Raw genomic sequence first — 13,064 nt, forward strand, 5'->3', positions numbered from 1 at the left:
GTTCTAGTTCAGTTCTAGTTCAGTTCTAGTTCAGTTCTAGTTCAGTTCTAGTTCAGTTCTAGTTCAGTTCTAGTTCAGTTCTAGATCTAGTTCAGTTCTAGTTCAGTTTTAGTTCAGTTCTAGTTCAAATCTAGTTCTTTCCTAGTTATGTTCTAGTTTTATTCTATTTCTGTTCTAGTTATGATCGGTTCTATATAAACCAAGCAATACCTATACCAAGCCCTAAGACAAAGTTGCACCCATTTTTGTCACAACAAAATAAATTTGTTTTATAATTTAAACAAACAAAATATTATTCCATTTTATGCTTAAATAAAAGAAAATAAATAAATAAAGTAATAGATATTCACAATATTCCGTAAACTGTAACTTAACAAGTCCATGAATAAATACTAATATAAATGTTGCAAAAGAAAATAGAATAAAAAAAATAATGTCTTTGAAAACTTATTTTTAAAAATATTGTGAAAATGTTGCTCTAAATGTTTTTTGCATTAAATTACCTCAAAAGCCTTTTTATAGTTTTATATAAAAATTTATTTGTATAAATATTTTATTTTTGTGTGGTATTTATTAATAAATAATAATTAAACATAAATAAATAATTTAAGCTATTTATAAATGAAATTATAATTATAAAATTAAATCATTAAAACAAAAATTTGTTCAAATTGTTTAATTATTAATAACAACAACAATAACAAAACAAAATATCTTTCTATGTACTATTTGTGTGTAAATGTCATTATAAAGAAAATATAAAACCAAAAAAAAAAAAAAAAAATTAATATATAAATTAAAATTTATAATTAAACAAACCAACACATGTGTAAATGAAAATATGAGAATTGTAAAAGAAAATTCTAGACAAAATTCTAAAATTAAACGTAATCGAACATTAAAAGATTTAAAACTAAATAAAAGACATTAAAAAAATCACTTATTAGTTTATTAACAATTAGTATATGAATACATATTAAAACAAAAACAAAAAGAAAAAAATCAAAGATCAAAAAACCACAAACAACAAGAAAACAAACAAAATTCGAAAATTAACAATATAAAAGAGAAATAAATAAAAAAAAACTTCAATAAAAATTAAAAAAAACAAAGAATATTTATTTAAAGGATAATTGGTGAGAATATAGTGTAATTATAATACATCATTTGATTTTAATTATAAGGGCTTGACTATAGTCAAGATTATAGACTGTTCTATAGTCAAAACTATAGACTATTCTGTAGTCAAGCCTATAAACTATTCAATAGTCAAGCCTTTAGACTATTCTATAGTGAAGTCTATAGACTATTCTATAGTCAAGACTATAGACTATTCTATAGTCAAGACTATAGACTGTTCTATAGTCAAAACAAGATAGTATTCTATAGTCAAGACTATAGACTATTCTATAGTCAAGACTATAGACTATTCTACAGTCAAGACTATAGACTGTTCTATAGTCAAGACTATAGACTGTTCTATAGTCAAGACTATAGACTATTCTATAGTCAAGACTATAAACTAAGTATTCTATAGTCAAGACTATAAACTATTCTATAGTCAAGACTATAGACTATTCTATAGTCAAGACTATACACTATTTTATAGTCAAGACTGTAGACTATTCTATAGTCAAGACTATAGACTGTTCTATAGTTAAGACTATAGACAGTTCTATAGTCAAGACTATAGACTGTTCTATAGTCAAGACTATAGACTGTTCTATAGTCAAGACTATAGACTGTTCTATAGTCAAGACTATAGACTGTTCTATAGTCAAGACTATAGACTGTTCTATAGTCAAGACTATAGACTGTTCTATAGTCAAGACTATAGATTATTCTATAGTCAAGACTATAGCCTGTTCTATAGTCAAGACTATAGCCTGTTCTATAGTCAAGACTATAGACTTTTCTATAGTCAAGACTATAGACTTTTCTATAGTCAAGACTATAGACTGTTGTATAGTCAAGACTATAGACAGTTCTATAGGCAAGACTATAGACTATTCTATAGGCAAGACTATAGACTATTCTATAGGCAAGACTATAAACTGCTTTATAGTCAAGACTATAGACTGCTATATAGTCAAGACTATAGACTGTTCTATAGTCAAGACTACAGACTGTTCTATAGTGAAGACTATAGACTGTTCTATAGTCAAGATTATAGACTGTTCTATAGTCAGGACTATAGACTGTTCTATAATCAAGATTATAAACCGTTTCAAAGTCAAGAATATAGATGGTTCTACAAATAAGACTACAGACTGTTCTGTGGTCGGGACTATAGACTATTCTATATACTGTTCTGTAGTCGTCTTCAAGGGAAATTTCAGAAACGCCTTTAGTTAGTTAGTACGTTATTTAGTTAGTTAGTTATTTAGTTATTTAGATAGTTAGTTATTAAGTTAGTTAGTAAGTTATTTAGTTAGTAAGTTAGTTAAGTAATTTGTTAGTTAGTTTGTTAATTAATTAGTTATTTAGTTACTTAGTTAGTTAGTTAGTTAGTCAGTTAGTTAGTTATTTAGTTAGTTAGTTAGTACGTTATTTAGTTAGTACGTTATTTAGTTAGTTTGTTAATTAGTTAGTTAGTTAGTTAGCTAGTTAGTTAGTTAATCAATTAGTTAGTTAGTTTTTTTTGTTAGTTAGTTATTTAGTTAGTTAGTTGATTAGTTAGTTAGTTAGTTAGTTAGTTAGCTAGTCTGTCTGTTTGTTTGTTACTTAGTTAGTTAATTAGTTAGTTAGTTAATCAGTTAGTTAGATAGTTAGTTAGTTAGTTAGTTGGTTAGTTGGTTAGTTGGTAAGTTAGTTAGTTAGTTAGTTAGTTAGTTAGCTAGTAAGTTAGTTAGTTACTTCGCTTATTAGATCGGATCTTTAAAGAGTCCACCTTTGTCACTTTCAGGTTTGTTGTGCGAACCTTTCAAAAGTATATGGTAAACTAAACTAGAACATAACTGAACACTAACTAAACTGAAGAAATAAAACTATGCGACAACCGGGCATGTTGTGTGCAACTTCCTAGAGTTTCTGGTTGGAATCGAACTTTCGTCCATCAAACTAACTGACCACAATACTACCAAATATGGAGGCTCCCTGGATCTTATAAGTAAACAAATACATTGCTATAAATGGCAGTAAAGTTAAACTTAGACACATATATTTTTATCCTGATTTAGCATGCAAAAGGCTCTCCCAAGTCTTAAACTCTTTCTCATTGAAATAAAACACAAGTTTTTTAATATATTTTTTAATTTATTATTTTCATTTCCCGTGTATTTCAATTTATTATTTTCTTTTTAAAAAATTTTAAGATTATTACAAATTACACAAATTATAAATTAAAAAATCATTTTTTCCCATATAGATATTTTATAAAAAATGGTTTTTAAAGTTAAAAAATAAAGCCAAACTTAAATTGTTTTTTTTTTTAATGGTTTTACAAAAGGTATTAGGAATAGTACTTATAGTTTAATACAAATATAGTTTTCTTTTTTTATATTTTTATTAAATTTTTTTTGTTACTTAAAATTAAATTTAAGCCTATGATATATAATTATTTTTTTTATTTAGCTTTTAATTTAAAATATTTTTATCAAAAAAGTTCTTTTCTTTAGTCGTTTATAACGTTTTAAGTTTTCATTTATATATAAAAAAAATTATGGATTTAGTTGTTGTTATATAGGCGCAAATAAACCAGTTTGTTTTTAACAGTTTACAGAGCTTTCCAATGATGTATGTATATAGTTTTTATGATTTTTATGTATATGTTTTATATAGGTGGGTTTTTATATATATATTTTTTTTCATTAATGGAAATATTCTACAACAAAAAGCTATATAAGACATTAAATAGTTGGGTCCATCATTAAAGTTTGACAAAATAAATATGTTTAATCGGTATTAAGGCATTTAATGTGAGTCTAAAATAAGCTTTCGCTCTAGTCTGGATTTTACACGCTTTCAAACTTAATATAGCCTAATAATTAGTTTGAATCTAATTATTGATTCAAAATTTACTTTGTAACCTGTCCTTGTTGATCGCCCTTTAATATTTTTGTTGTAGACTATTTCTAGTCGATTACTGACCGACTCATCTTCCTCTTTTTTGGTGTTTCTTATATTGTATCATTTAGCAAAAATAGTTTAATATAAATATTTATATATTTTTTTCTTATCTACAGTTAATAATTTGTCAAAGCTTGGTCTTTTTATGTCTTAATAATTCTCAAAATAATTAAAGTACTTCTTATTACAGCATAGAATTAAAGTCAGGCTAATGAAGCTTATATTAATTTGGGTTTCATTTGTTTTTGGTTTCCAAAGCTCTGTAAACTGTTTGAGGGGGAGTACTAAGAGAGAATTATGTAGAAAATTAATTAAAAATTTAATACATTTTGTAAAATAATAAAAAAATCATAGAAAGTTCCGATTAATATATATTTGAAAATTAGGTTTTTTTTTAAAACTTCCGAATCGGAATACCAATAAGATAAAACTCCGCAGTTAAAGCTCTCCTTCGGAGAGCTTTCAATAAAATTCACTCCTTATTTAAACTGTGATACTGTGATGATATTGAGTCGAGTTAATTTGGGTTTCACGATAAGAGGACAAATTACTCTGTTACAGTCTTTCAGTGAAAACATTCATAGAGGTCTGACATTAAGCTTTTATTTAAATAGGTCTTTAGAGTTAAATAAGAACAGAACAAGAACTAGAACTAAACTAGATCTAAACTAGAACTGAACAAAACTAAACTGAACTAAAACTAAGTCAGAACAGAACTTCTAGAACTGAACTCGAACTGAACTTAAACTAAGTTAGAACAGAACTACGAGAACTGAACTAGAACTAACCTAGAACAGAACTAGAATTAGAAAAAAACTAGAACAAAAGTAGAATAGAACTTGAACATAACTAGAACAAAAACTGATCTAAATCAGAACTGAACTAGAACTGAACTAGAACTGAACTAGAACTGAACTAGAACTGAACTAGAACTGAACTAGAACTGAACTAGAACTGAACTAGAACTGAACTAGAACTGAACTAGAACTAAACTAGAACTAAACTAGAACTGAACTAGAACTGAACTCGAACTAGGACAGAACTAGAACAGAACTAAAACAGAACTAGAACCGAACAGAACTAGAACAGAACTAGAACAAAAATAGAACAGAACTAGAACAGAACTAGAACAGAACTAGAACAGAACTAGAACAGAACTAGAACAGAACTAGAACAGAACAGAACTAAAACAGAACTAGAACAAGAACTGAACTAGAACGGAACTAGAACGGAACTAGAACATAACTAAAACATAACTAGAACAGAACTAGAACAGAACTAGAAAAGAACTAGAACAGAACTAGAATAGAACTAGAACAGAACTAGAACAGAACTAGAACTAGAACAGAACTAGAACAGAACTAGAACAGAACTAGAACAGAACTAGAACAGAACTAGAACAGAACTAGAACAGAACTAGAACAAAACTAGAACAAAACTAGAACAGAACTAGAACTAGAACAGAACTAGAACAGAACTAGAACAGAACTAGAACAGAATTAGAACAGAACTAGAACAGAACTAGAACAGAACTAGAACAGAACTAGAACAGAACTAGAACAAAACTAGAACAGAATTTGAACAGAACAAAACTAAAACAGAACTGGAACATAACAGAACTAGAACAAAACTATAACAGGACTAAAACAAAATTATAACAGAACTTAAACAGGACTAAAAGAGAACTTGAACAGAACTAGAACGGAAGTGGAACAGAACTACAACGGAACTAGAACAGAAACTAGAACTAGGACAGAAATAGAACTGAACTAGAACAGAATAGGAACAGAACAGAACTAGAATAGAACTAGAACCGAACTAGAAGAGAACTTGAACAGAACTAGAACAGAACTTAAACAAAACTGGAACATAACTAGAACAAAACTAAAGCAGAACTCTGAATATAAGTAAAACAGAACTAGAAGACAAGTAGAACAGAATTGTACTAGAACTGGAACATAACTAGAACCGATTTAGAACAGAACTAGAAGAGAACTTGAACATAACTTAAACCAAACTGGAACATAACTAGAACAGAACTAGGCAGAACTAAAACAAAACTAGAAGATAACTAGATAACTGTAATAGAAATAGAAAAGTACTAGAAAACAACTAGTAGAACAAATTTAGGCCAAGATTAGAGCAAGGCTAGAACAGAAATAGAACGCAATTAGAAAAGAACTGAATAGAACTTGAACAGAACTAGAAAATAACTAGAACAGAACACAACAAGAACAGAACAAGAAGGGAACTACTTAGAACATGAACAAAAAAATAATAAATAAAACAGAAATAGAAAAGAACTGGAATAAGAACAGAACAAGGACGGAGCCAGAAGATGATCAGAATTAGAACAGAACTAAAACGGAACTAGAATTAGAACAAAACTAGAATAGAACTTGAAAATAACTGTAACAGAACCAGATTTGAACAAGAACTGATTTAGAACAGAAACATAATTAGGTATGAACTAGAAATGAACTAGATCTAAACAGGAAGATATTTAGAACTAAACTAAAACAGAACTAGAACTAAAACTAACACTGAACAACTGCAGAACTAAAGCTGAACTAGAACTAAACAAGAACTGAACTAAAAGTGATCTGGAACTGAAATATAATCGAACAACTGCAAAAATAGAGCTGAAATAGAATTTAATTAAAAAGAATAAAATTGTATTGATAAAAAATAATAAAATTAAATTAAAATAAAAAACTTGAAAGAAAATATTGGTGGTAAATTAAAACTTTATTATCATTTTGATTTTTTGAATTTCTTTTGCTCTTTTTTTCTGGTGTTTAAGCTTAAAACTTAATATTATTATTGTAGTTTTTATTAAATTGTTTTCTCAACTTTTCACTAAATTAAAAAATATATATTTAGATAAATTAAAAAAAAATCATGATATAAGTTAAAATTAAAGAAAAAAGAAATTAACGTTTGTTAATTTAAAAATTAATAAACAATATAAAATGTATAATATATTTAAAATTAAAACACACACAATTAAAAAAAAAAAACTAAAATGTGTTAAAACAAAAAAAAAAATTAATAAAAATAATTGTAAAATATAATTTATAAGAAATAAAGACTCTTTCTTTCTGTTTCTTTAAATAAAACCTTTTTTTCTGCCAGAAAAACAAAGGCTGAAAAAAATAATTATTTAATTTATTAAAAAAAAAACTCTCTTATAACTTTAGGCGGGTTTTAAATTATAATTAAGGATTTCTGGTATTTGTTGTTGTTATTGTTTTCTTTTTATTAAATATTATTTCTTTTGTTTATATTTTTTGTTGGTTGTTAAATTATTAGTTAATATGTGAATGAGGGCAGGGAAGTAGTATTTAGTAGTTTTGTTTTTTTTATTTATATTTAAGATTGTATTAAAAAATATGTGTTTTTTTATATATATTTTTCTTTCTTTTAGATATTCATTAAAAAATATATAAATATTTAATTTTTTTTTATAAATTGTTTTGTATTAATAATTTTATTATTTTTTTTTTTGTTATTGCAAATATATAGATTTTTTGCTTATAATGTTTTCTTTATTTATTTTTATTAAAAAAATTAAAGGGTTTTTGGTTTATTAACCAATTTTTATTTATTTATATATAAATTAGTATGTATATATATATGTATATTATATACCTATACAAATACATAGTTTGTTGTTTTATTCTTGCTTTATATTTTTGTTATTAAATATATTTAAATACATGTAGAAAAAAATTTTTTAATTTATTTTTTATTATGTTATTTTAGAGTTTGTTTTTTGTTGTTGTTGTTTTTTAAAGCAGTTTTAATTAAAAGAAATTTCATTAAAAATTTTTAAATAAATAAAATATTTGATGAAAAAAAAACGGTAAATTTTAAAATTATTAAACATTTGCAGAATTTTATCAAATTGTTTAATTTTTTTTAATTTAGAAAAGAATATAGTCTAGTCTTTAGACTAATCTATAGTATAGTCTATAGACTAATCTATAGTTAAGTCTATAGACTAATCTATAGTACTGATTATAGACTAATTTATAGTCTAGTCTTTAGACCAATCTATAGTTTAGTCTATAGACTAATCTATAGTACTGACTATAGACTAATCTATAGTACTGACTATAGACTAATTTATAGTCTAGTCTTTAGACTAATCTATAGTATATTCTATAGACTAATAGGATAGTCTATTGATTAATATATTGTCTAATAGTTACTAGTTACTAGCCTAATCTATTGACTAGTTACTAGTCTAATCTATAGTCAGGTCTATAATCTAGTTCATAGTTTTGTCTGTAGTCTGGACTATAGTCTAGTCCATATTCTAGTCTATAGTCTAGCCCACATTCTCGTCTAGAATATGGTCTGGTCTATAGACTAATCTATAGTCTATAGATATCTATAGATTACATTAAAAATTTAGACTATATAAAAGTCCATAGTCTAGTCTATAGTGTAGTTCAAAGTCTAGTCTAGAGCCAAGTCTATAGTCTAGTCCATAGTCTTGTCTATGGTCTAGTCCATATTCTAGTCTATAGTCTAGTCCATCCTGGTCTATAGTTTAATATATATAGTCTAGTCTATTATCTATTATATAGTCTGATCTATAGTGTAGTCTATAGTCTAGTATACAGTCATGTCTGTAGTCTATAGTTTAGTATAAAGTTTAGTCTATAGTATTGTCAATAATCTAGTTTAAAGTCTATAGTCTAGTCTACAGACTAACCTTTCTATAGTTTAGTCTATAGACTTACCTATCTAATGTATAGTCTAGCCAATAGTCAAGAAGCATAGTCTTGGCTAAAGTCTATTCTATAGTTTTGTCTATAATCTAGTCTATAGTATAGTATATAGTCTAGTCTATAGCTTAGACTATAATCTAGACTTTTGTGTCGACTAGTCTATAGTCTCGTCTACTGTCTAGTCTATAATTTACTCAGTATTCTAGAATATATACAGTCTAGTCTATAATATAGACTGTAGTGTAGACAATAGTCTAGTCTGTAGTCTATATGTTAGTCTCTAGTGTAGTCTATTATCATGCCTTTTGTGTAAACTATAGTCTAGTATATAGTGTAGACTGTAGTCTAGTCTATAGTGTGGAGTACAGTTAAGTCTTTTGACAAGACTAGTCTATAGACAAATCTATAGTTTAGTTTATTCTAGATTATAATCTATAGTCTAGTCAGCATTCTATAGTACGGACTACTGTAAAGTCTATATTGTTGTCCTTTGTCTAGTCTATAGTGTAGAACATAGTCTAGTCTTGTTAGTAGATCTAGACTATTCTATAGACTATAATTTGTAGTCTAGTCCATAATGTATAGTGTAAACTATAGTCTAGTGTAGACTATAGTTTAGTCTATTATATAGCCCAGTATATAGTCGAGTCTAATCTATAGTCTAATCTATAGTCTAGTCTATAGTCTAGTCTTTAGTCTAGTCTTTAGTCTAGTCTATATTCCAGTCTAGTCCTGTATATAGCCTAGTCTATAGACTGTTCTATAGTCTAGTCTATAATCTAGTAGGTATATAGTCTAGTCTATAGTATAGTCTATAATCTAGTATTGAGTCTAGTCTATAGTTTAGTCTATAGTTAAGTATATAGTCTAGTATATAGGCAAGTCTATAGTCTAATTTATAGTCTAGTCTATAGTCTAGTCAATTGTCTAGTCTATAGTCTAATATATAGTCTAGTCTAATGTCTAGTATATAGTATAGTCTATAGTTTAGTCTATAGTCTATAATCTAGTCTATAGTCTAGTCTTTATTCTAGTCTATAGTCTAGTCTTTATTCTAGTTTATAGTCTAGTCTATAGTCTAGTCTATAGTCTAGTTTATAGTCTAGTCTATAGTCTAGTCTATAGTCTAGTCTTTAGTCTAGTCTATAGTCTAGTCTATAGTCTGGTCTTAGTCTAGTTTATAATCTAGTCTACAGTCTAGTCTATAGTCTAGTTTTTAGTCTAGTTTATAATTTAGTCTATAGTCTAGTCTATAGTCGAGTCTATAGTCTAGTCTATAGTCTAATCTATAGTCTAGTCTATTATCTAGTCTATAGTCTAGTCGTTAGTCTAGTCTATAGTCGAGTCTATAGTCTACTCTATAGTATAGTCTATAGCCTTGTCTAGTATATAGTCTAGAACATAGTCTACCCTAATCTATAGTATAGTCTAGTCTAGTCTAGTATATAGTCTAGAACATAGTCTACCCTATAGTCCATTCTATAATCTAGTCTATGATTTAGTCTATGGTCTACTCTATAGTCTAGTCTATGCTTTATAATGTTGTCTATAGTCAAGTTTTTTTTTTCGAAAATTCGAACATAAGTTTGAAAATGTTGATTTTACTTTTGACATCAAATTTCTTATAGATTTCAATTTTGAATTCAAAAATTTTGTCAACAATTTTAGAAGTTTTAATAAATTTTAAATATTTCTCCAAAATATGTGAATAATTAAAAAATAATAGAAATGAAAAAGAATTTTAAATAAAAATTTGGCCAAATAATGTTAGGTACTTTATTTAATTAAATAGTTATTAGTTCAAAATCTTTTAAAATTTCTAAAATATATGTATTTATTTTAAAAATACTTATATATTAATGAATTGCTTTTAAAATTGAATTTTTTTTACGAAAACTTTAATTTTTACATAATTCTACTTTTGTTGTTTTTTTTTCAATTATATTCGAATAACAAGTTGTTTACATTTTCGTTTATTTAGAAAATTAAAAAATGTTTCAAATTCGAAATCGTTGGTATTTACAATTTTCGTTTAATATCAAATTAGCTATTGGGTGTCATTAACTTTTTACAATTTTCGTAATTCAAAATTTATTTTCAAAAAATTTTTATTTCATTACAGTTTTTTTTTCAATTAATAAGTCAAATGTTATTTTCTTTTAAATATTTATATAAATTTCAAATTTACCGTTAATTCTTTTAAAAACAAATTGTCAAATTATATACGAATTTTTTTATAAAAAAATAAAACAACTTAAGAAAACAAAAAAATATTAAATTAATATTAAGTGTTAATAATGATTTGTTTTTTTTCACTTCATTCAACAAATAAAATCTTAAAAAATAAATTATATATTTTTTTAATTATATATTATTATAATAATATGCATTATTTTTCAATTCTTATTTAATTATTTTTTTGCATTTTTTTAGTTTTTTTTTAATTTTTTTTTAAACAAAAAAGATAAAAGTGGGTTTTTTTTTATTCTTTTAATTATTGAAAATTAAATATTTATAAACATTAATTCCCACTGATGTTACGTTTTATTGTTTAAATCATTTGTATTGGGCGGACTTCCTGGTTGTTGTTGTTGCTGCTGCTGTTGCTGTGACGTTAATATTGTTGGTGTGGATAATGTTGAAGCTTGAGTTATAATAGTTGTTGCTGTTATAGTCTGTTGTTGCTGCTGCTGTTGTTGATGTTGTGGTGTTGGCTGCAGTTGCTGTTGGTTCTGTGTTTGTTGTTGCTGCTGCTGTTGTTGTTGATTGTGATTGTTTAAGGGATTATTTGAATTGCACAAAACACTATATACAGAATCGACTTTGCTCAATTTCTCAAACAAAGGTATTAGTTCCAATAGCTCACAATCACTGGCATCATCAAACCATGATTTCACAGGAACCTGTCAAAGAAACAAACAAAAAAACAAAAATCATTAATTTTTATTATAAAATATTATTTTTTTCTTATAAAACTCACCGCATTGTCTGGATGAAATATATAACTAGCTGGTGAATTATCAACAATAACAATTTTTTGTAAATCGCGTCCAAGACGATTTAAATCCTTAATATAATTACCCCTGTAATAAACGCATGATTCCCTAAACAGTCTTGCACGAAAAACATTCCATCTGGAAGAGATAAAATAATATAGATATGAAAATTTCAGTTCAATCTAGACTATATTTTAAAGTGCTGACTATAGTCTTGTCTAGAGAACAGTCTTTAGTCTTAATAAAAGTCATGCCTAGACCTTAGTCTAGACTATAGTCCAGAATATACTTTAATCTAAAGTTGGTCTGTAGTCTAATCTACAGTCTACTTATAATTTAGTCTATACTCCAGTAAATCTATAATATAGTTTCTAATCTAGTCTATGATCGAGGCTAGTTTACGGTATAGTCTTCAGTCTAATCTATAGCCTAGTATATAGTCTAGTTTCAGTCTAGTCTACGGTTTTGTTCATGCTTATGTCTATAGTTTAGTCTTTTTTCTAGTCTACAGAATAGTATATAGTCTAGTTAATAGTCTTGTCTGCAGAACAGTGCAGTATATAGTTTTGTCTATTGTATAGCCTTAAGTCTAGTCTACAGCCTAGCCTATTGTCTAGTCAGTACATTTTATATTCGAGTTTGTAGACTTGTCTAAAGTCTAGTCTATAGTCTAGTTTATACTCTAGTCTTTAGTCTAGTCTATGTCGTTGTCTATAGTCTGGTCTGTAGTCTAGCCTATGGCGTTGTCTATAGTCTAGTTTATAAAGTAGTATATATCTAGCCAATAAATTAGTTTTAAGTCTTGTCTATAGTCTAGTTTATAGCCTAGTCTTTAGTCTAGTGTATACTCTAGTCAATAGTCCAGTTTATATTCTAGTCTTTATTTTAGTCTATAGTCTAGTCTACAGTTTATTCTATAGTCTAGTCTATAGTCTCGTCTATAGTCTAGTCTATAGTCTAGTCTATAGTCTAGTCTATAGTCTAGTCTATAGTCTAGTCTATAGTCTAGTCTATAGTCTAGTCTATAGTCTAGTCTATAGTCTAGTCTATAGTCTAGTTAATAGTCCAGTGTATAGTCTAGTTTTTAGTCTAGACTAAAGTTTAGTCTATAATCTAGTTTATGTAGTCTGTAGTCTAGTCTAGTCTATAGTCAAGTCTATAGTCTAGTCTATAGTCTAGTTTATAGTATAGTCTATAGTCTAGTCTATAGTCTAGTCTATAGTCTAGTCTATAGTCTAGTCTATAGTATAGTCTATAGTCT

The 13,064-nt window shown here is 26.6% G+C and overlaps 1 protein-coding gene across 1 annotated transcript in view; it reads right to left on the reverse strand.

The window, feature by feature from the left end:
* Window positions 1-11,239: 11,239 nt before the first annotated feature.
* LOC111678218 (phosphatase Herzog) overlaps window positions 11,240-13,064 on the reverse strand; it is a 91,763-nt gene continuing 89,938 nt past the window's right edge. Inside the window, exons 5-6 of the mRNA XM_046951931.1 lie at window positions 11,788-11,941; window positions 11,240-11,710 (exon numbers count right to left, since the gene is read on the reverse strand). Of these exons, the coding sequence (XP_046807887.1) occupies window positions 11,345-11,710; window positions 11,788-11,941 (520 nt within the window). The 3' untranslated portion in view covers window positions 11,240-11,344. The remainder of the gene's footprint in view (window positions 11,711-11,787; window positions 11,942-13,064) is intronic.

Source organism: Lucilia cuprina, chromosome 5 (assembly GCF_022045245.1).
Source record: "Lucilia cuprina isolate Lc7/37 chromosome 5, ASM2204524v1, whole genome shotgun sequence".
Classification (NCBI taxonomy): domain Eukaryota; kingdom Metazoa; phylum Arthropoda; class Insecta; order Diptera; family Calliphoridae; genus Lucilia; species Lucilia cuprina.